The sequence below is a fragment of the Crassostrea angulata genome, chromosome 6 (assembly GCF_025612915.1).
Source record: "Crassostrea angulata isolate pt1a10 chromosome 6, ASM2561291v2, whole genome shotgun sequence".
NCBI classification, from domain to species: Eukaryota; Metazoa; Mollusca; class Bivalvia; order Ostreida; family Ostreidae; genus Magallana; species Magallana angulata.
This window is the reverse complement of record NC_069116.1, coordinates 21,622,563-21,646,884: the sequence shown is the minus strand read 5'-3', so window position 1 is coordinate 21,646,884 and position 24,322 is coordinate 21,622,563. Positions and strand designations below refer to the sequence as shown.

The window sequence follows — 24,322 nt, the reverse complement described above, 5'->3', positions numbered from 1 at the left end:
CTAAGGACAGTGCCTGATTTGCCAAAAATTTGACCATTTTACAATATCTTTTTCACTGTATCTGCTTATCTGAACCCCCCCCCCCCCCCCCCCCCCCCCCCCCCCCGAAAATTCATACACTGTTGCGACCCAAGTTCGAACCCTGTGTTCGACAGTGGTCGTACGTGATAGGGTATGGGGGTCGCCCGTTTGGACAGGTTAGTTCTCCCCAGGTACTCCGGCTTCTTCCCACAACAATAACTCCCTCGTGCTAACATCCGTGCCAATGAGAGATATTAGTATAAGTTGTAGAACTTGTTTATCAGTCGTTGTATAATAAATAAAGTTCATTTTTTTAAGTCATCAATAAAATTTTTTAATTTCATGTCCACATGATAAACCCAGGCTGAAAGGATTTCTGTTTGTTCAAACATGTAACTACAGATGTTGTCTCTTAACTTGCTTTTTAACTTCTTTAAAAAAGCCTAAACAACCCTGTGAAGTGAATGAACTTGGTTTGTATACAGTCATGTAAAATGGTGGCTATAGATTTGCATGTGATTCTAAGATACTTCACTTTCTGAGGTTGTTGAGCATGTTTATCATTTAATTCTTTTATATTTTCAGAGAAAAAGATCTGGAAACTAATGTTGGAACATTTAGCAGAAATCGAAGAAAAGACAACTCAAAATCTCCTTATAAGCCATCTGCATCAATTCTGGTATACAACTGTATGATTTCTGATCTTAATGGTCTACAATGACTTTATTGTGAAGACTGTAAAAAAAAATTGTGTACATGTACTCTATACATATAGCAGGGGAATTTTTATCCTAGTTTCTATTTGCCTGTATTGCCCCATCACTGCCCCTCCCCCCTCAACCCCCAAAAACTACAAAAGGAAACAAAACATAATTGGATGGAATAAATGAGATCTTTATCTTTGATATTTAATCTCTAGTAGATTGACACTTTCCAATTTTTTGCTTTAGGATGCTGCAAGATTTCTTCAAAAAGAAGCTGATAAATGGGAAGATGAAAACAACCCTATTGTTCAGGTTGCCAAGGAAATGTCTTTACAGATGGAACAGATGGCAGAATTTTGTAAGGGGGATGGACCTGTTGGGGTAAGGGTTTGATGTACTTCAACTACATTTTCTATCAATATTACATATGTAATACATGACATTATGTACATGTATATGGTATGGTACCGAAGTCATATCAGCTTCGTTTTTAGTGAAATAACCATTCACACAAGTATTTGAAGTATTATAGGTATAATTGATTATTTTCCCCAGAATCATCAGGATGTTGTAAGAGTTGCCTTGGCCATTGCTGATAATGGAAGAAAAATGAAACAATTTACAGATGTGCTTGCTAAACACTGTGTAGATCAAAGGTAATGTAAGAATAGTATAAAGTGCTGCCATTTACTTCTAAATTCTTTTTCACTTAAATGGAAGTATAAAATTTAGATTTCCTATTTTTTGAAGATGTGGTAAAGACCTTCAGTACTATTCCAGCCAGATCCCTTCACTTAGTAAACAACTGACTATTTTAGCCAATGTGCAGATGGGCTCACAGGATGACAACAGAGTAAGATCTGTTTGTTACTATTCTTTATATTCTTTCAAAAAGATGTAGAATTTCCAAACCCTGATTGGTATTGTTGCATGCATATTGTGCATGTCTTGAATTTAAGCTTTAAGTTTTGTCTACTTTTTGCTAAACTGATCGTTTGTGAATAAGGAAAACAGTGGTGTATTAAGTATAAACAAAATCAATGTGAATACTTGTACAATTCATGCATTATGGTAATGTTTGTATAACTGTGCTGTGATATGTTTGCAACTTGCAGCTTCAGAACAATGATAATTATACAGATGCTTGTATGACAAGCAAAGATTTTGAGCAAGATTTTTAATTATTGGACCTTTTTATAACCAATTCAGTTGTAAAAGAATGATGCAATGATATTTTATGCACTAATACTAGCATACAAATATAACTATGGAGTACCATCAATATATATTATACAGTACTGATCAGACCCAACCTAACACCAGAATAAACCCCAACTAAACCCCAGGTTTACTTTCTGGGTTTACTTTTGAAAATTTAGGTCCACTCGGGGTTTACTTTGGGTTTACTTGAGATTTGCTTTTGGAGTCAACTATATGCACTGAAGTGTGAAGCAGACCTGTATATTTTATCATCCTACTGCCTGTGATTCCTGTCCCTTGTATATTACGAATACACATGTAGTGTCTGCTTTCAGGGAATACTTCTCTTGGGGTTTACTCTCTGTGTCCACTCTGGGTTTACTTGGGGTTTACTCTGGGTTAACTCTGGGTTTACTCTGGGTCCACTCTAGTAAACCCAGAGTAAACCCAGAAAGTAAACCCAGGGTTTAGTTGGGGTTTACTTTCTGTTAGGTTGGGTATGATCGGTACTGTATGTTCTAAAATTCTAACAGTACCATCATTTTTCAGAAACTTTTGATCTGATGCATATGTTATGTACACCAGAGACATAAATAACAGAGATTGGTTACTCTGCCATTAGCGTGTTTTGTTGTTGAAAAATGGTACGGGACCAACCTTACTTTAAGAACTACATTTTAGTGAACTGAGATAATGATCTTAACGAGGCCGAGTACAGAACGAGTACGCACGCTTTCGCGCAGCGTTTCATTTGTATTATGACGTCATCTTTTTGCTTGGTTGACGCCATGGCGTGATAGTTTAAACTGCAGATATTCAGCGAAAATTGTTGAAAATATCTCGTTTGATGCGTAAAAATAATGTTATATTGTGGAATAAACATAAATGTCTCGAAGTATAAGCTATATTTGGGCTCGGGTCGAAAACGTGAAGAGGGTTCAGCAAGCCTAGCCTTCTGTCACGTTTTCTTAACCCGCCTAAATATAGCTAAATTCATATATTTCAGACAGTAACCATGTATTTTATATCAATGGCCCTTAATATGTGATGTTTTTTATTTTTTTATTACTTAAATATGTCTGAATGTTTTAATAATACTATTTAGATCACCTTTTCCGCTTTTGTCAAATAAAAAATAGCCATTATCTGACGAATCTGGGAAAATGGGCATACAAAAATCAACTTTGATAAGACCCCTGGAACAAACCAGGAGGTAAAAGGTTTTTTTTATTTGACCATTAGATGCCTTTTAGCAATAACTTTAATATGTAGAACAGAAAAAGAAATCCCTAGGGCAGAAGTTTTGAAAAAATGTAAAAAATATGCAAAATTGATACATTTCAAGCAAAATCCCATAGGGTCCTATGTTAAAGATTAACACACTTTGAGATGACCCCCTAAACAAACGGTGTGGTAAATGTCTTATTTTGTAATCTTAAAATAATAATTATATCAGTAGAAATTCATGTAAAAAGTTTCATCCAAAAATCTAGGGCAGAACAAATTAGACCCGGCCTCGTTAAACCAAAAGTATATTGCTTTAATGAAAAGTGTGCATAGGTTCTAGACATTTTTGAAACAAAAAATGAAAAAATTAGATTAATATATTAAAAAATATATTGGCCTGCTATAAGACATCGACGATATCTCGGACGACGGGTAGCCAACTGCCTCCTAAAACTCCTCTTTTAATATTGTTTATATGACATAAACACATGAAAGTATAATTTTTTTAATGTTTTGGTAATAGGTTTTAGCTGCTTATATTTCGATATAGTTGTTTATTAGAATGATATACTGATTTAAACTGGGAACAATAGGGACCACGGGATTTCGCGAGATTTCGATCAGCTGCCAATCTCTGTTATTTATGTCTCTGATGTACACTTGTTTTTGAAATATCTATGAAAATTTCAGGGAATTAAAATATCTATTTTTTTGCATTTTAACCTTAGAAAATCCACTGTTTAAGTACATGAAGGTCACTTTGAAGTAATAACATCTTTGTATTTCACAAACAAAATCCATTTCTGTCTTTCACCAGTGTTTTGCAACATTTTATTTTCATAAAATAAATGTCACAGTTGTAAACAGATTGACTTTGATATTTAAAGGTGATTATTATGATAATCACTTATATTATATGTGCTAATAGTAGTATAAATTTTAAGTACATTTAATACCATCAATTTATATTAAATGCTCTATAGTTTAAATAGTACCATTATTTTTCATAAACTTTGAGGTGATGCATCTGTTATGTACACTTGTTTTTGAAATCTATGACTTTATGATGATTTTAAGGTGGTATTATTGATAATAATATTATACTAATTGTGCTTATTTAAATGGCAAATAGATAAACATTGTTCTAGTCCAGAGTATCTGACATTTTTATGGATATTTTCAATGATTTTGATAATTTACTGACCAGAAATACATTAAAACTGACGCCACTGGACATATCCCATCTTCAACCTTGTTCTCAACAAATATTTGTTGAGTGAACACTAATGACCTCCTCTCATATTTGTTCAGATTTTTAAATCTTCAATTTAAGTCTGTAGCTTGGCATTTCTAAGTAATTTATAAAGAATTATTGTGTACTTGTTTAATATGCAATTTGCATTATACTAAACTCTATTTAAAACCTAAGTACTTATTGCTATTGTATCTTTTGACAACAGTTAGATTTAAAGGATTGTTTTGATAATTTTATTATAATAAAACTCAGAATAGTTTTCCTTTGGTGCTAAGTACATGACCAGACACTTGCTCCTATTAAACATAAAAATGACTATTGTGTGGGTTAAATTTCAGCTTGGCCCTGATGAGGTGGTAACTAATTATTTGGAGTGATATTAAGTGTGGCACGTGTTTTCTATACCACTGGCTAGGGCTAAAATTTCTAAGTTCATGAACATGTCAAATTGCACAGCCTTTATTAATAATTAAGATATTGAAAGCCAAAATTACAATTTTTTGAAAAGAATTTTAATTAAAATTGTAATTCAAATACATATATATTTACTTTAAGCCAAACTTAATCATTTTTATGTGTTTTTGATTGGTAGCTAGCACACTTATACTTTATATACACTTGTCAGGAATTTTATGACTTAATTAATCCAAATAATCAAGGTTGAACAATTTCAATGTAATGATCAGCATATAAAAGATTTGATTCTTTTTCAAAAACATAAAAAGCGTAACTTTTATCAAACCGAGAAGCTCTGTAGAATTGGATCTAGATTATAGTACTTGCTGTTCATGAGTCTTGTAGAATTGTGTTGCACATTTTGTAGAGTGTATTATTTGGTGTGTTTTTTCAGTTTTGTATCTTTTCTTTTTCTATTCTAAGTGAAGAAAAATGTGCTTTAAAATCTTCCTTTTATTGTGTCCTTTTTCTTTTCAGTTATTTTACATCAACAAATTTAAGTATGGAAAATCCACTATGATTTTTAATGCGATATGATTGAAGTTGAATATCATATTTCTCATCTTATGATTTGTTTTATGCTTTGCTTTGTATATGGCCAGGGTGTACAGTGTTAGTTGTGTTCATCTTTTATATATATGTCTGTCTGTCTGTCCATCACACTATTCATTGAGGAATCATAGAACCTTTCAAGGCACATTCATCAAATTTCAGACATTGTGTGAGCAACTGAACTGTGTCCCTAACCTTTACTATTTCACTAATGCACTATTCCTCATGTTTACCTAAAAATAGTTCCATTTTGAAGCAGTTCAAGATATTTCCAAGAAACACTGTGAGCTATGTACTAAATAAAACAAATTGGTGAGAACAATTCAAATGTGAAATGGGTCTTGTTGCTGACCTTAATTTTCCTTCTGACCCTAAGGTTACTAGTAATATTTCCCTCACTTGGCAGCCAAATGTTATATTGGTTATATTGTAGAAATTATAGTCTTTGATGATACATGCAACAACTGAGGTACCTCATCATATTTTACTTTGAATTGTTTTAGAGTAAAAAAACCCAAATGAAAGTGCATTTCTTTCATGTTTAAGATGTGTAGAATAATAGATGAACATACTTTTATGTTTCTTAAATTGTGATAACATGAAGTATTATACAGAAATTGTACAAAAATCATGGGAACATTTTCACATGAAGTTCATGTGAAAAGAAAAGCTAAGTATATAAGTCTATTTTACATGAAATTCACACAATCAAAGCACAATTAATGTGACATACATAAAAATGCAAAATATATAATTTATGAATATCTTATGGTATTACTATATTTTACCAAGGCGGACAGGATATTGGTGCAGAATGCTCGAAATCTAATGACTGTTGTTCTGAAAGCCATGACAGCTGCGGAGGCAGTCTGTGTTAAGGTAGGAATATACCAATTTATAATATATGTATGTCCACTGACGTCAAGCATACCAATTATATCCCCAACCACCGAGCATACCAAATGTATTCCACTATCCACTACCATCAAACATACCAATTATACCACTATCCACTACTATCGAACATACCAATTATACCACTATCCACTACCATCAAACATACCAAGTGTATACCACTATCCACTACCATCAAACATACCAATCATATCCACTACCATCAAACATATCCATTATATGGGCTACAAATGAACATACCAACAGTATCCACTATCATTAAGCATACCAATTATATTTGCTAGCATCAAACATACCAATGATATCCACAACCATTGAATATACCAATTATACCATATCCACTACACTCAAACATACCAATTATATCCACTACCATTGAACATACCAATTATACCACTATCCACTACCCTTGAACATACCAATTTATTCACTACCAGCGAACATACCAACTACCATTAAACATACCAAGTATAACTGTGGGGGAGGGGGTTAAATATAGAAAGGTTCATTGTTCACATGTCTACTGTTATGTGCTGAAAAAGCAGTCGATATTGGACAATATTCTTACTCTGTTAAAACAGTAGATAGACATCAGCAGGATGTCAATGTGCTGGTCTTAGCTAAAAGTGTAAAATGCACTTCTTTATTTAGGTTTTAATTACAAGGGTCAGTTACATATATTTGCAAGTTTAATCCTTTGGTTATTGCTGCAAAAAAATTAATATTTTGTGCAGGGCCCAGGATATCTAACAATTTTGAATAAAGCATTTATATGATGTGTTTGTTATTAAAACCTTAGTATTTTTAGCTCACCTAAGGTGCATACTTGCCAACTAACCCGATTTTGTCGGGTCACACCCGATTTTTCGACCCTTCACCCAATTATTTTTTATGACTCGGGGGGTCATGCTTTTCACCCGATTTTTGTCGAACAACCCAAAAAATTACGTTGTGCGTTTGACTTCCAGTTATGAACCCAAGCTGAGCTTGGATTAACATAAACAATGCCGATGGCTATAATAGACACAGTAAGTGTTAATTATTATCGTGAGTTGTTTTGACAAACCAAAGGTTTAAATCATTAAGTGTGACGGCTTCCAATAAGGGGCTTCATCGGGGCCAGCGGAATCAAAACTAACAAAAAGAAAACGATACTTTTGTACCTATCAACATATCTGGGAAAATGTTTCCATGGGTAAAACAAAGTAATTGAGTACAAAACGAGGCTTTTTGTGTTCAATGTAACGCAAATTTGAATATTGGATTTTGTGCCCAAAATGATCTGACTAACCATTCAAAAATGCTAAGTCATGTATAAAAAGCTTTTTAATACACAAAAGTCTTCCAAGTCACTTACAACTTTCATGCCATCATTTACAGAGTTTAAAAGCAAGGTTAATGTAGCAGTAACTCTTTTTGCACTTTTTTTAGCTGAACACAACCTACCATTTTCTATGTCAGATCACTTTACAAAATTCAAAATCAGCAACTGTTAGTTAAAATGCTCCTTTGCAATAAAGTATTACACATAAGTTTTAACACATATCTCTATTGTATATACCTATGAAATGCATGGTAAATATGTCGTGAATGTCGTTACGTGCTATGACCAGATTTTTTACTTTCCAAATCTGGTCATGACCAGATTTTCACATGTTGGAGGTTGGCAAGTATGCTGAGGTGAAAGCTCAAGTGAGCTTTTCTGATCACTTTTGTCAAGCATCCGTCTGTCTGTAAACTTTTTACATTTTCGACTTCTTCTCCTGAACCACTTGGCCATTTTCAACCAAACTTGGCACAAAGCATCATTGGGTAAAGGGGATTCAAGTTTGTTCAAATAAAGGGACATGCCCTATTATTTGGGGAAATAATTAGGATTTATTAAAAAATTTGGTGATATTTTTCAAAAACCAAGCTGAAACTTGTGTTGAAGCATCTTCAGATAGTGTAGATTCAAGTTTGTTAAAATCATGGTTCCCAGGGGTAAGGTGGAGCCACAATGGGGGGAGGGGGGGGTCGAAGTTTTACATAGGAGTATAGAGTTAATCTTTAAAAATCTTCTTCTCAAAAACCATTTGACCAGAAAAGCTGAAACTTGTGTGGAAGCATTCTCAGATTGTACAGATTCAAGTTTGTTCAAATCATGGTCCCGTTCCCAGGGCTTAGGTTGGGCCACAATTTCGGGGGGGGGGGGGGGGGTCGAAGTTTTACATAGGAGTACATAGAGTTAATCTTTATAAATCTTCTTCTCAAAAACCATTGGGCCAGAAAAGCTGAAACTTGAGTGGAAGCATCCTCAGATAGTGTAGATTTAGGTTTGTTCAAATCATGGTCCCCCGCGGTAAGGTGGGGCCACAATGGGGGGTAGAAGTTTTACATAGGAATATATAGAGTTAATCTTTAAAAATCTTCTTCTCAAAACCATTTGGCCAGAAAAGCTGAAACTTGCATGGAAGCATTCTCAAATAGTGCAGATTTAAGTTTGCTTAATCAAGGTCCCTGGGGGTAAGGTGGGGCCACAATGGGGGGGGGGGGCAAATTTATACATAGGAATATAAAGAGAAATTTTATTTTAAATCTTCTACTCAGAACATGACTGGCCAGAAAAGCTGAAACTTGTGTGAAGTATCATCAGGTAGGGTAGATTCAAGTATGGTTAAATTATGATCCCCAAGGGTAGGGTAGGGGCACAGTGGTGACCGGTTAAATCTTTACAAAGGAATGTATTGTGAAAAATCTTTTTCTATTAAAAAAAAACAACATTTTTTTGGAAAAGTGGCAACATTAGTGAAAGCAACCTTAGATAGTGTAGATTCAAATTTGTCAAAATCATATTTTTTAGAAGTAGGATGGAGCCAGATGGGGTGGGGGTCCAATTTTACATAAGAAAACAGTTTAAATTCACCAAAACTCAAATGTAATAGTTTATGGTTAAACTTAAATGCAAGAATTTTGACATATTTTTGATTCTTTGAAATTGTTTACACTTTGGCCTCTGGACACTCTGGACAATTCTTGGGCTTCACAAGTTTGATAGGTTTATATCCCATTTGATTTAGATCTTCTTGAGAAATTAATGCTCAATATGTGAAATGACAATACAGTGACAAAAAGGGATCAATGATAAACAGAATATCCAGGGAAAAAATTGATTTTTTAAATATAGGATCTGTTAGACTACATTGTCCATATGTTTTTGGTATATTACTCTGTAAAGCTGATTTATAATGTCTATTGTTGCTCAGGTGAGCAATGTGGTCCATGGGCCTCTTGTTGGTTAAAGCTCCTTATTCTAAAAATAACATCCAACAGCTGGACTTCGATAACAAATAAGACAAACAAACAGAAAATTCAATTTTTCAAATTTGACAAGCTGTAAATGTAATTGTACGTCAGACAATTAGATGTATTGCTTTTTTAAAATACATTTGATTTAACGAGATATTCTGTCAACAAGATATGTCATTAATTTGATAGAGCTAAAATACACCATGAACCTTTGTGCTTTAATTGAAATTTTTGCAAAAGTGCACATTTTCCAGATCATGATTTAATTCTAAGATTACAAGCATGTATTTTTTAGGGGAAACACAACATTACGTAGGTGCCTCTAATCTGTAATTTTTTTTAATGAAGACAAGTAAATTTATAGATAATAAAGAGAGGAATAACAAAGCATCTGTCATATCTTTTTTTCTTAAATTGTGCCTTTTTATATATAAGTAATATCCCCCTCCTTCCCATCAAATTGAACAACTTGAAATTTATTTGAGTACAAATAAACTTATTATAACAGTTACGGTTGCTTTAGATAATGCGTATGATTAAAGCTAAGCCCAGAGCAGGATCAAATTTCGTCGATTTGTTAGTCTAACTTTTACAAAACTTCTAAATATATCTGGAATATGATGCTTTTCAGGGATTATTCTCACCAGACTCCGGTGATAACGATGAGGTGTGTGCTGTTATTCTTGCGACACAATGGCGTCGTCGTCTGCACCACTACCGTAAAATGGAGGCGAAGGAAGCCATTATTGACGAGCTGGGACTCAGAAGAACAGAGGAACACCGACCGCCAAAACTTACTCAGATATTTCAGTAGGAAATTGTACGCTCATCGTGAAGCGATATATAAAATATTTTATTTACATGAGCAAATTTGCTTTTAAATATGTTTTCTCTTCAATTTTTTTTTCACTTGAAGAAAATTTGACGAAACATTATTTAAACGAACGTTTGTCAAAAATCATACTCCTTTATCGATATTTTATTTTTGTATAATGATGTCCGATACAATTTATTTTTACTCACTTGCTATTACTCCATTTCAAAATACAATCATAACTCAGACTTTTTGCATCTTAGTCATAGATACCGGGTATTTCTTTTAAAACATTTGTCGTAACGTTTTTTTTTAAATGAAAGTTTTTATATTATCTTGAAACTTCTAAGACTGTTCACTTGCATGTTTTCGTAAACTCTTTCTGAACCTCGCATATCTCATGATTTTTATGTTCCTACAAAAAGAATTTATTCTTAATCATTTTGTTAAAACTAAGTAAGGAATATAAACCTTCGTTTAGTTGTTAAATGACAGTTGTTGTTTTACATATATATTTTAAATATACATATTAAGAATATTTGGAAAATGAAAACGATTGCAGGAAGATTTTTTTTTAATTTTTTTTTTTAAAATTTTATTTATTATTTAACTGCAATAAATTTCGTATCCATCGGGAGCTTTAGGTTATATAAACAACCGTTTTATATATCTTTATCTTTTACATAGAGAATTATTTACTACAATTTCAATATGTGAGAAAAAGCACAAGTACCCGTATAACAATTTAGCTGCTCATTTTTCTTGTTTCTGCAGAGTTTCCAAATTAACTATTGAAAAAATATACAACTTTTTAACTCAGTGTTTTTACCTTGTTTATGTTTAAATGATATTATTTACAAATATGTTTATGAAATCAATTTGTAGCAAAAAAAATTTATAACCGTGCAATAATAATTGTAAGATGTTTGATATTTTCATTAATTCATGTATTCGTTTTAACTTTTACTTTTCGTGTTTATCCTAATCTACTATTATGTATTTATGACTATAAAAATTATAAATACAAATAAAAAATGGTTATCTGGTTATATATACATATCCATGACGGACTTTTGAGTAATGTTATTAATACCATTGGCGAAACGTCATCGCTCCAACTTTCACGGATTAGCCCAATTTTATTATATGATTTTGATAAATTTGAGCAAACGAAAAAAGAAGGGCACCGAGTGTGAAAAGAGAAAGGTTTTAGTTCCTCGGTACTTACATGTAAAAACTTTGACCTGCCTCTAAATCATGATACACGTAATAAAAAATATTTTTTAGGACGATCTGAACCAGATATAAATTGATGTTGCTTAAGATGAAGTGCTATTATATATGGCTGATGCATGAAAATCAGAGAAGTGAACGAAAATTGCATGGGGAAACAAGATGCCCTTGGCCACATTGCTCACATGAGCAACATAGGCATAGAAAATCAGCTTAATGGAACCATAATACATAAAATCCGGACAATGTGGTAAATACATATTGATCCTGTATAAACTATAAACAAAAATCCGTTTTCCCTTGGATATTCTCATGTTTATAATCAAGTCCCTTTTCTTACAGAGTGATTTTAAAGTCATATCACATATTGAGCACTGCAGTTCTCAAAAGATCCTAAACAATTGTTTATGTATATGGGATACAAACCTTCAAATATTTTAAAATTATCCTTTTAGAAAAGAAAGGGAATAATGATGATAAGAATATCTAGGGGAGAAATAGATTTTTATTTATATAGGATCTACATGTATTATTCAACATTGCCCAGATAGTTTGTATTATGAATCCATTAAGCTGATTTTATCATACCTGTGAGCGATGTTACCCATGGGTTTTTGTTCTCTTGGAGGTTAAGACTATCTACCAGTTTCAATGAATAATGAATGGGCAGTGATTCTTTGGTTTGTAAGGACAGATCTGTCACATTTTTTCGAAAAGTAGTAAGTAATGCTATACTTCGTATTCATTTTAGTTTACAATTTTGCTATAAAAAGACAATTTTCCAGTGTCAGCTTTACAACTTTTTCTTGTTTAGTTGTTCATCTATTTCGTTTTAAGAATGTTCTTTTAACTTGTTCTTTAAAAGTTTGTGACAGATATTCAAAGAAGTGATGTTTAATTTTTGTAGCAATGAAGACAGCTTTCTTTGCTAAGATACTCTAGAAGACAATTTTTCGTCTTCTTTGAATGCAGATGTTACTAAGTAAATATTATAGTCAATTTTTTTTATCCCATATCTTTTGGTTTCTTTTAAAACATATTTTCATAACATATATAATACAGAGGAGATTATCGTAATTCACATAAAACAGCAAGAGTTAATACCTATAAATATATATATATATATATATTACCAAAAGGATTCTATCAGTTTAATCAAATTTGACCTTTTTGTTTTTGGATAAAGGTCAGGTCAAGGTCACTACCTTTCTCCCCAACGTAAAGGATGATAAAAATAAGTGTAGCTCTTCGAAGTTCTGTAGACATTTGTTTAAGATTTAAAGATTCTATTCTTCAATGAAATGAAAGAATATCGGAATGTCTATCAGCTTATACTACTAAATTGGAATGAATATTTATACTAAAATTGATATTGCTTAGCCCGCATTTCCTCTAATTTTTCTTAAAATTTGAAGAAATTTTGATTACTTTTTAGCTCACCTGAGCCAAAGGCTCAAGTGAGCTTTTCTGATCACAATTTGTCCGTTGTCTGTCGTTGTCGTCGTTGTCGTTGTCGTCGTTGTCGTTAACTTTTCACATTTTCATCTTCTTCTCAAGAACCACTGGGCAGATTTCAACCAAATTTGGCACAAAGCATTACTAGGTGAAGGGGATTCAAGTTTGTTCAAATGAAGGGCCACGCTCTCTTTAAAGGGGAGATAATTGAGAATTATTGAAAATTTGTTGGTATTTTTCAAAAATCTTCTTCTCAAAAACTATTTGGCCTGAAAATCTAAAACTTGTGTGGAGGCATCCACAGGTAGTGTAGATTCAAGTTTGTTCAAATCATGGTCCCCAGGGGTAGGGAGGGGCCACAATTGGGGGATCAAGTTTTACATAGGAATATAAAGAGAAAATCTTTAAAAATCTTCTTCTCAAAAACTATTGGGCCAGAAAAGCTCAAATTAAAATGGGAGCATCCACAGGTAGTGTAGATTCAAATTTGTTCAAATCTTGGTCCCCAGGGGTAGGGTGGGGCCACAATTGGGGGATGAAGTTTTACATAGGAATATATAGAGAAAATCTTTAAAAATCTTCTTCACAAAAACTATTGGGCCAGAAAAACTCAAATTAAAACGGGAGCATCCACAGGTAGTGTAGATTCAAGCTCGTTCAAATCATGGTCCCCGGGGGTAGGGTGGGGCCACAATTGGGGGATCAAGTTTTACATAGGAATATATAGAGAAAATTTTTAAAAATCTTCTTCTCAAAAACTATTAGGCCAGGAAAGCTCAAATTTGAGTGTAAATATCCTCGGATAGTGTAGATTCAAGTTTGTTCAAATCATGGTCCCCGGGGGTAGGGTGGGGCCACAATAGGGGGATGACTTTTTACATAGGAATATATAGAGAAATCTATAAAAATCTTCTTCTCAAAAACTATTTGGCCAGAAAAGCTCCAATTATAATGGAATCATCTTCAGGTAGTGTAGATTCAAGCTCGTTCAAATCATGGTCCCCGGGTGTAGGGTGGGGCCAAAATGGGGGGGGGGGGATCAAGTTTTACAAAGGAATATATAGAGAAATCTATAAAAAATCTTCTTCTCAAAAACAATTTGGCCAGAAAAGATCAAATTAAAATGGAAGCATCCTCAGGTAGTGTAGATTCAAGTTTGTTCAAATCATGGTCCCCGGGTGTAGGGTGGGGCCACAATGGGGGGGATCAAGTTTTACATAGGAATATATATTAAAAATCTTCTTCTCAAAAACTATTAGGCCAGGAAAGGTCAAATTTGAATGGAAGCATCCTCGGGTAGTGTAGATTCAAGATTGTTCAAATCATGGTCCCTGGGGGGTAGGGTGGGGCCACAATTGGGGGATCAAGTTTTACATAGGAATATATAGAGAAAATCTTTAAAAATCTTCTTCTCAAAAACTATTTGACCAAGAAAGCTCAAATTGGTGGGTAACCATCCTCAGATAATGTAGATTCAAGTTTGTTCAAATCATGGTCCCTGGGGGTAGGGCGGGGCCACAATGGGGGATACATTTTTATACATAGAGAAAATCTCTAAAAAATCTTTTTCTCAAAACAATTAGGCCAGGAAAGCCCAAATCTGAGTGGAAGCATTTCCAAATCGTACATAGATTCAAGTTTGTTAAAATAATAGTCCAGTGGTATGGTGAGGCCACAGTGGGGAATGAATTTTTACATAGGAATATATAGAGAAAATCTTTAAAAATATTCTGGGAAAGTTTTTCGGTCCAAAACTCAGTACTTAGTGTGAAAGCACAGGTTATGCAGATATAAGTTTGATGAAACCATGATACCCTAGAGAAAAGTGGGGCCACAAAATGGGGGGGGGGGTACATAGGAATAGAGAAAAATCTTTTTACAGGTACAACAACAAAAGGGGCTTGGTATTTACCAAAAGAAAGAGGTGGATAAAAATTGGCAGATTTTCAATTTTTTTTAGCAAGATCTACTGTACGTAGTTGTCAAGATATTTTGATACTGTAATGCTAATTTGATCAGAATTAAGGCAATTGTTGCTCAGGTGAGCGATGTGGCCCCTGGGCCTCTTGTTTATGCTTCCAATAATAAAACATTTCTGATTTTTATGTTTTAATGAAGACTTTATGTAAAGATATTAATTGATAGAAAAGCTTATATATTGACCATTTAATAAGAGAAAAAAACTGATTGTAGTGAATTTTTCACAAAAATCAATGTATTGAATGGGCGCTTTAAAAAGCTTATAAAAATGTAATTTGATAGGCAAATCGTATTTTAAAACATATTCCGAAACCCAAGTATCATATCATTAGTTCACATTAGTAAAAAAAATCCAACAATAATGTTATTGTTTTTAACATGCTAAAACAGACTCATTAATCTGAATTGCTAAACATGTGATATTTTCCTACGCCAATATTACGACAAAAAATATATCCTTGTTAGAATCTAACCATTGATTACTTTTTCTATGCCAAGTTTTATGATAATAAAAAAAGAAAGAAAAATATACTATTTTAATTTCCTTTCATCTTGATTTAATGAGCAATTAATCAAATTTACGTTTGACAAGTCGAAAACCAGAAAAGACTCCTTCCTTAAGGTGGTCTTTGTATTAAAAATTCACATTAAAATACAATACCCTCTTTGTCCTGAATATACATGTACGGTATCATTAAAAGTGAAATGAAACCCGCTTCTTTGTTGTGCTGTGCGTGGTGTAGTGGTTTGAGCGAACTGTTTTTGCCTTTAGGGCCCAGGGTTCAATCCCCACTCATTTAACGTGCATGTTTATTTTTCTTATCTATGATAGTATAAGTATTGTCAGTTTGTGTTTTGTTTTAAGTGTCTTAGTTTATGTTTATTATATTTAAACCACCCACATCATGTGCAATTATAATTTTAAAAAAGACATTACTCATAACATATTTAAACGTCAGAATCGCACTGTCAGTTTTGTCGAGCCACTACCTGCACGAGATTTTCAAACTCGATGGAAAGCGGAGACCTAGAAGGAGAAAAAATTCGAAACGTTTTTCATCTTAAAACTTGACATGAGACCAAAGTGCACTGTATGCGTTAAGGGTGTTAAATTAGGCCCAGGCAGAAAAATGTCTGTAAAACAATTTGACTTTCATAGCAGACATAATAATATAGACAAAAATGGGACAATCTGCAAGCAGACTGGTCACTTGCCAACCACTGTCGTCGAATTTTCCGAAATACATGTGATTCTCAGAATGATGTTGGCGTACTTGTTACTATTCTAATGATGTCAGTCAGTCAGTCCCGCAATATTTGCGCAATATGTAGAGTGAAAAACAAACCTCTTGTTTTTATGGGGGAATCTGCACGATTAAGCGTATTTATTAATCAAGGTGTGTTGCTTAAAGAAGGGGTGAGGTGTTGCAAAAGACATTAAAACGGGAAACAGCAGCTAAAACGCAGTTCTATCATAGACAAATCAAAGCTTCGTACAAAGCACGCAACAATAAAAACCACACAACTTTTCCAGCTACTAGAAAAACTACGAAGTTCAGCCACTATGTCATCAGCAAGGCGCCTCAACTTTTACGATCAGGATAATTATACAGACACTGACCTTAATTGGTTGAAATGCTGTCAACTCTCAAGAAGTCGAAGTTAAGGTCACCCAGATTCGCTATTGGGGTTTTTCTGGTGAAACTAAGAACTGGGCTTTCTCAATGGTTAGTTAAAATAAAAAAATAAACAGGACCACTAATATTTTTTTTGCTGTCACTGTCATCTGCATACTACAATCGTAAAAATGAATATATTACATTTTATAACACAATGAAAAATACCCACAGTAAAGCCATATCGAACACATGATTATGCAAAAGATAAGTACACATTAATTTCTAGTTTCAATAAAAAAAGTGATGGAGAATAAATGGAAAACTAAGAAACCTAGATCATATGCCATATGCAAAATAATCCATCTATCCTTATATTTTGTTTTCTTTGTAGATTTATTGAAACTTTGGTTAGAAGCAGAGACAGATATCTCGATACATCAAGCAAGCAAGGAACGCTCTTTGCTCGGATTTTGTCCCTTCCTTTCTCGGGGTTCAAATTTCAAGAGAGGCAATTTTTCAAGAGCATACAACGTACTATGCTACGCAAATATTTTACCACTTCCTTTCATATTCTGTAATATCCATAATGAATGAAACTTATATATATATATATATATATATATATATATATATATATATATATATATATATATATATATATATATATATATACACCAAAAAGTAGAAAATATGCGTTTCAGCGTCGATGTTTCAGCATGCACAAACACAGGCCTTTAGTGAAGCCAATGGTTGTCACAGCAACTGATGGCTATATTATTAGTATTTTGGGACCCTTTTATGCCAATGGTTGTAACAACGATGCACCGATTCTTAAGTATATGTTAAAATCGAATGAAGAAAACATGCTATCCTGGTTTTAAAAAGATGACATTCTCATTCTCGACAGAGGCTTCCGCGATTTAATAGATTTCTTAAACGACATTGGGTTTTCAACCAAATTCCCCGCCTTTCCTGGATCGAAACAAACAGTTTAGTACTAAAGAGGGCAATGAGTCTAGATTGGTCACGAAGATCAGATGGACGGTTGAGTCCGTCAACGCTCGATTAAAGACATGGAAATTCTTAGATCGGGTTATCTGCAATAAAGATATCCCCCAAATCAAAAAAAAACATCGACATTGTTGCTGCTATCTGTAACTGTTTTCGCTTGCCCTTGCAACAATCCCGTGAAGTTCATTGTCACATCGCCCGAAAGATGGTAAAACGTTCAATGATGGACACCTTAGTCAAACAAGAGGTGGAAAGTCATTTGCAGTTGCGAAACCATATAAGACATTTAAACTTTGAATAAATTGATTTTATATTTCCATTTTTAAGTAAAGACTATATTGGGTCAATTACAGTTATAGAGTATCAACTCTCACAGGCGCTCTAATACGCCGACTAGCTAGCATATGAAAGACAGAGAATTAGATATAAAGGTCAAGAAGACCTACAATGAATACATTTGAAGGATAATGCAATCCAGACATACATCGGTCAGACGATCCACTTGTTGATTGGTATTGTAAGTGCAAAGCTTACTTAAAGGCGCGCACAATTGGCTGGGTTCGGCAGGAATCCCCAAAACGGAGTTTGATGCTTAACAACTGTAGCTGAGTTTAAAATAAAATTATTAAATAACATCAGAAATAGAGATTACAAGATTTTTCGTCTTTAAGGAAAAAACAGAGCTTTCGGTTTGTTGTGAGTTGCCAATGGTAAATACGAGTCCAGCAAGAGGTGGAAAGTCATATGTAGTTACGAAAGCATATAAGTCATTAGCAAAGCATTGCGTCAATTTATTTCATATTTCCATTTTTAAGTGTAAACTATCTTAGGTCAGTTACATTTGGAGTGGATCAACTCTCAGAGAGACCCTGATATGCCGATCGGCAATTCAAAGATGGAGAATTGGACATAAAGGTCAACAAGACCTCCAATGAATACATATAAGAAGGAAAACCCAATCCAGACATCGTCCAAGACATATTTCCTTTGGATAAAAATTAATCTAAATGTTCAACACGATCCACTTGTTGGTTGGTATTGTGAGTGCAAAGCTGGGGCACGCACGGTTGGGTGCTGTGCCCATGTTGCAACGGTTATTTGGTTTCTGGGAAAGCACTCACACAATACTAACCGAAATCCGATATACTGACAACATCGGTTCAAGATGCGGCAGTAATTCCTGAAACGGAGTTTGACGCTGAACTAGCTGAGTAGTAAATTGAAACATTGATACTTGAGCATTGAATAGTATCAGAAATAAAGATTACAAGATTTTTCGTCTTAAAGAAAAAACTGATTATTGTGTATGAATAACATTCTTAGCTAGAATATAATTGATATTATTCAAGATGTAAAAATAATTTATGAATCATTTTAAATTAAAGTTATACATATTTATGAAACACAAATTTTTATGAAACATTAATATTTAAAAAAAGTTCCGATGTTAAGCAAAGCATTACATATACTTGGCCTTACACTTACAAAAGGTACTTCCCGTTTAAAAACCAAAGGCGGCAAAAACATGGGAAAGGGCGCTATATCTCTTTTTGAGAAATTTTCAAAAATCTTCTCCTTAAGAACCATTTGGCCAGGAAAACTGAAACTTATATAAAAGCTTTCTCATGTAGTGTAGATTTAAAGTTTTGAAAAACATGATTCCAGGAAGTAGGGTGGGGGTCGAATTTTTACATAGGAATATATAGAAAATATCATTTAAAATATTTTTTCTCAGAGACCAATCAGCCAGGAAAGCTGAAACTTGTGTGGAAGCATCCTTAGGTAGTGTAGATTCAAAGTTGTGAAAATCATGACCCCTGGGGGAAGGATGGGGCCACAATGGGGGAGGGGGGGGGGGTTCGAATTTTTACATAGGAATACATAGAAAAAAAATTTAAAAATATTTTAAGGCCCCACCCTACCCCGGGGTCATGATTTTCACAGCCTAAAATTTACAGTACATGTGTATGCTTCCACATTTTACATAAGTTTCAGCTTTCCAGGCTGATTGGATTCTTTGAGGGATATACTTATTCAAGTTTTACTCTGTATAATCTTCTATAAAAATTCAACCCCAATCATGGCCCTTCCTTGCCCCGGGGGTCATGATTTTCAAAATTTCGTTTACCTAATGATGCTTCCACATAACTTTCGGCTTTCCTGGCCAAAATATTTCTTACGAAGAAGATTTTTGAAAATTTCTCAAAATTTTTTATTTGTTCCTAATTATCCTTATTATAAAAAGGGCGTGGATGAGGATTTCTACAACTTTGAATCCCCTTTGTTTAAGGATTATTTGTGCCAAGGTTGGTTGAAATTGGCTCAGTAGTTCTTGAGAAGTTCCCGAAAATTTAAAAAAAAATACAGACAGACAGACGACAGACAAAATGTGACCAGGAAAGCTCCCTTGAGCTTTCAGCTCAGGTGAACTAAAACGTCTCTGTAATTTATGCAAATTGTCTGTTGAAGATAAGAAACACTTTGTATTGTATTGTTCAAAATATGACCAAAAGGCACGTAGCATTCAGGGGAGGGGGTGGGGGCTGCCATACATATACAAATGTCAATCCCATTAAGGAACTTGTTAATTTTAAAACATTACAGCCGCTAGAAGGATAAGTTGTTTTCTTAAAAACTGTTTCAACGCTAGAAAGGAAAGTCAACAATGAACACTTATACAATTTTTTGTATAGGCCTACTGATAATCTTTGAAGAAGCTCAGTTTTGTTCACCAAATGTTCTGTCCAGTGTAGATATATTCTTTTGCTTGCTTATGTTTAATGTTTTGTTTTATGTAACTCATATTCATGAATGTTTGCCGACATGGTAATTAATGAATAAATGAATAACATTATTTAAAAAATTCTCTCAACTTTGAATTTTGCCTAAAGGTGCTTTCTGCCATGTTTGGTTGAAATTGGCCCATTGGTTCCGGAGAAGATGTTTAAAATGTTAAAAGTTTACGGAAAGACAGACGGACGACAGACAAAATGTGGTCAGAAAAGCTTACTTGAGCTTTCAGCTCAGGCGAGATAAAACTTTGTCATGGATTTTTGGATGTCTATGTAAATTATAACCAGAGCTAGCTTCCGATACGGATTGTGAACTTGATTATCTAGATGATTAGGATGGTTTAAGTTTGTAGAGCAATTCAGTGTGTAAGAGTTTTGGTGCTGGTAAGATATCAAAGTGAATATTGGTCATATACGAGGAAAATTTTTTAAGTCGTAAAATTCAAGGTCAGACAACACGTTCTGCAATGTTTTTTTTTTTTGGTTTTGATTTACTACTACTTTGACACAGTTTCTTGCAACAAATTAGGATACCTTACCAGACATTTTTGCTAGATATTTGAGTGTGCAATATCCAATTCAATCTTATTGAAAATACACTTAAATTGCTGATATAAATATGTTTGACATATTATATTCTAAATTTTAATCATTTTAGAAATGATTAAAAATAATAATAATTTAATTTAAATTAATGTTATAATTATACCAGTGCCAAGGTGGCATTTTTTCACCCGCTTAAGATGCAGTTTCGGAAAAATTCATACATCAAATATGATAGACTATTGTCTAGAAAGTATATAACCATTTTGTTTTTAGTGTGTTTCACCTGACAGGTGAGATATTTACCTTTAAAAATTAATATCCCATAGGAAAATGATAATTCCCTTAAGCGAAATGATTCTCCTACAGGAAATATTGACAATCATATTGGATTTTCTAAAAATCCAAGAGGAATTATATTTTCTGTAGGAGAATGCTATTTCCCGAGGGAATTTGATTCAAACAGGCAGTTTTCATATAGGAAACTAATATCTCCTATCGGATTTTTTTCAAATCCTGTCGGAATTGAAATTCCTGTAGAAAGTTCTTGTATTCCGATAGAAAATTTCATATTTCCTGAAGGAATATTGTTTTTCCCAGTGGAAAAACTATTTTCCTGTAGGAAGTTATTTTTTAATAATATCTCACCTGTCAGGTGAGTTGCGATGATACCAAAGGTGGTTGTAATCTCTTTAACAAATGATCTATCATGTGGCATATTTGAATTTTCGATATATGCAGCTTAGACGAATGCAAAAAATTATCCGTGACATTGTTAGGGATAAACCTTTCCCGGTTGGCTGTTACTGGACAAGTTAAAAGAAAAAACCCATATAAATTAGGGTGTCCTGATTAGAGACACGCAAGGAGAATAGGTGTTAGTCATGTCCAAAAGAAAATTTCGCACGGGGATAATATTTTTATCTGACAATGTAGACAGCAATATTTATTGCAAAAAGTTTTAAATCGTTAATTTTAGCGATTAATTTGAATTACCTGATTTTAAAAATACTAATTTTTGCAAAGTTAATGCTCATAACAGCAAAACCATTTCAAAAACTTGCGCCAAATTGAATACTAGTGTCTCTTCAATACACTTTGTGAAACTTAGTGATATTAAAATGGTTATCAGACAGTTTACTGCGATGAGTAATAATTTTCTAATAAATGATATACGTTATATTTCTATTTACTTTATTTTCGTACATTCAAAAGTATTTATTGTGAGATATTCACCAAGTTGAAAAAGATAAGCTGAGTATCTTTTAATAAATTAAAACATTTATGAAGGAACACATTTATTATTAATGTGATTGGTTCTATTATTAATAAAGTAGAAACGTAGAGAACAAGGAATCATTCAATGAGTATTATGAGGTGATAATTTCGGTCGGGACGTGATCAAATCCAATAAAGCACGAAAGGCTTTATGATAGATTGACCGAAATTATCACCCCATATTATTCAAAGAATGATTCCTTTTAATACCTTTGCATGTATTTATATGAATATCAGCAATTACACGATGAAATATTTGAATATAAACAAGCAAATCCCATTTGCGCCCCAATTAAAGGTCATTTGAAATTATTGGACTGTATAGTACACAATTGATAAGTAGTGTTCCATGGCACACGCAAAGACACTGAAAACTATATATTTTAATTTATATACCCGAGGTTCATCTCAAGTCGCCCTTATAGATAGGATCACGTCAAACAGACGTGGTCACGTGACCCTGACTTAAGGATTACGTTTGCTCAGGGGCGAAAAAATCTACTAATAAGAACGAAAAATACTTATTTTACATTGTAGCATTGGGGTACTATTTTTCAATTTCAAATAACTTGGTTAAATTACTTTTTATTCTAGAAACCTCTGAATGTTTATTGAAAAACATTTGTCAAAATTGTCCACCCTTTCCAGTGTTTTCAAAATTTTGTAATTAAGAAATTATAAACCAATTTGTTGGTTTAAAAATAAAAAAAAATACGAATAGCTTTACTAATTTCATATTCCAATGAACACTTTTGAACTCATATTTTTAAGGCTAATTTAGTCCGAATTTCCTCGATCAATTTTCAAAATTCTGTCCATTTTTGATGGAGTTTTACAAAAAAAACCCTGAATAATAGGAGCTCCAAACCACCGATTGCATACAAACAGTTTTTATTTTCTGTATTCAAATGACATTAACATTATATAAGATCAACGATAAAATTTTCGTGATATTCTGAGATAATACAACCATAAAATATGTAAAATGATATGAAAAAAACGTAGCAACTTGATTTTTGCAATTACATTTCTACAGAATTATTGCTACAGAAAGTTTTAAAGAGAAAATAAGAAAATGAAAAAACCAGTCCGAATTTCCTTTGTTTCAATCTTAATCTACCTTTGTCGTAGCATTTCTTCCTCAAATAAATAAAAATTGTTATCAGTATCGATATTAGTAAATAAAACATTATTATTTTCTATTTTTAAAACAACTTTTGATTTCAGGTATTGAATTTAAAAATAAATTTCGAAATCTCAAACCCCGAGTAAATAAATTTTTAAATTACGTTTAAAAACGTAACGTGAATATAGCATCAAAGACAATTCTATGTAAAGGAATACTTTTTAGATATTTTAGCCTCAGAAATCAGAAAATGTGTCATTGGCATAAGCCGATTAACACAACTCCTTAACATCAAATTAAAAAAAAACCATGTTGTTTCTATCGTAAATCAATCTAAAATGCGGTGTGTAACAATAGTATCGTTTCATATATTTAAATGCAGCAGTTTCCCTATTAATTTAGCGTTATTTGGATGTCTTGTTTTTAAAACACATGGGATATAATAATTCCGATTCACTTTTTTTTTCATTTTCTCCCAACATAATATAAAGACATGTTTATAATTGGTTATGTGAGTAAATACATTTAGTTCGATGTTTGCATCGGTCAGTTTCCCTGTCGTAGAAATCTAATTGATTGTTGATAAATCAGTCGATAAATGAATAAACTTGCAATGCAATGAACGCAATCATTAAAAGGATTTGTAAACGGTTTTAGATTAGAATTTTGTTTATAGTTTTTTATGTATAAAATAGTTTACTAGAAAATGTTGAGGGATTGACTACGATTTGAATGTTAAAAGTCAAGATAAGAAGAGAGATACAGAGCTAAGAAGGGCTAATATTCATTGTTATGTGAACAAAGCTCGACTCTTATATTAGTTTTCTAATGATGGAATTACAATGTGATTGAA

The 24,322-nt window shown here is 33.1% G+C and overlaps 1 protein-coding gene across 3 annotated transcripts in view; it reads left to right on the top strand.

Annotated features, from left to right (window-relative positions):
* The window catches only part of LOC128188142 (uncharacterized), a 35,586-nt gene extending 24,086 nt beyond the window's left edge, over window positions 1–11,500 (top strand). The window contains exons 25-31 of one of the 3 annotated variants that reach the window (XM_052859009.1): window positions 607–700; window positions 972–1,106; window positions 1,281–1,381; window positions 1,476–1,578; window positions 4,746–4,760; window positions 6,208–6,294; window positions 10,250–11,500. In XM_052859009.1, coding sequence (XP_052714969.1) covers window positions 607–700; window positions 972–1,106; window positions 1,281–1,381; window positions 1,476–1,578; window positions 4,746–4,760; window positions 6,208–6,294; window positions 10,250–10,432 — 718 coding nt within the window. In that variant the 3' untranslated portion in view covers window positions 10,433–11,500. The remainder of the gene's footprint in view (window positions 1–606; window positions 701–971; window positions 1,107–1,280; window positions 1,382–1,475; window positions 1,579–4,745; window positions 4,761–6,207; window positions 6,295–10,249) is intronic. The other 2 variants (XM_052859008.1, XM_052859010.1) reach the window with 2 other exon arrangements.
* Window positions 11,501–24,322: the final 12,822 nt, after the last annotated feature.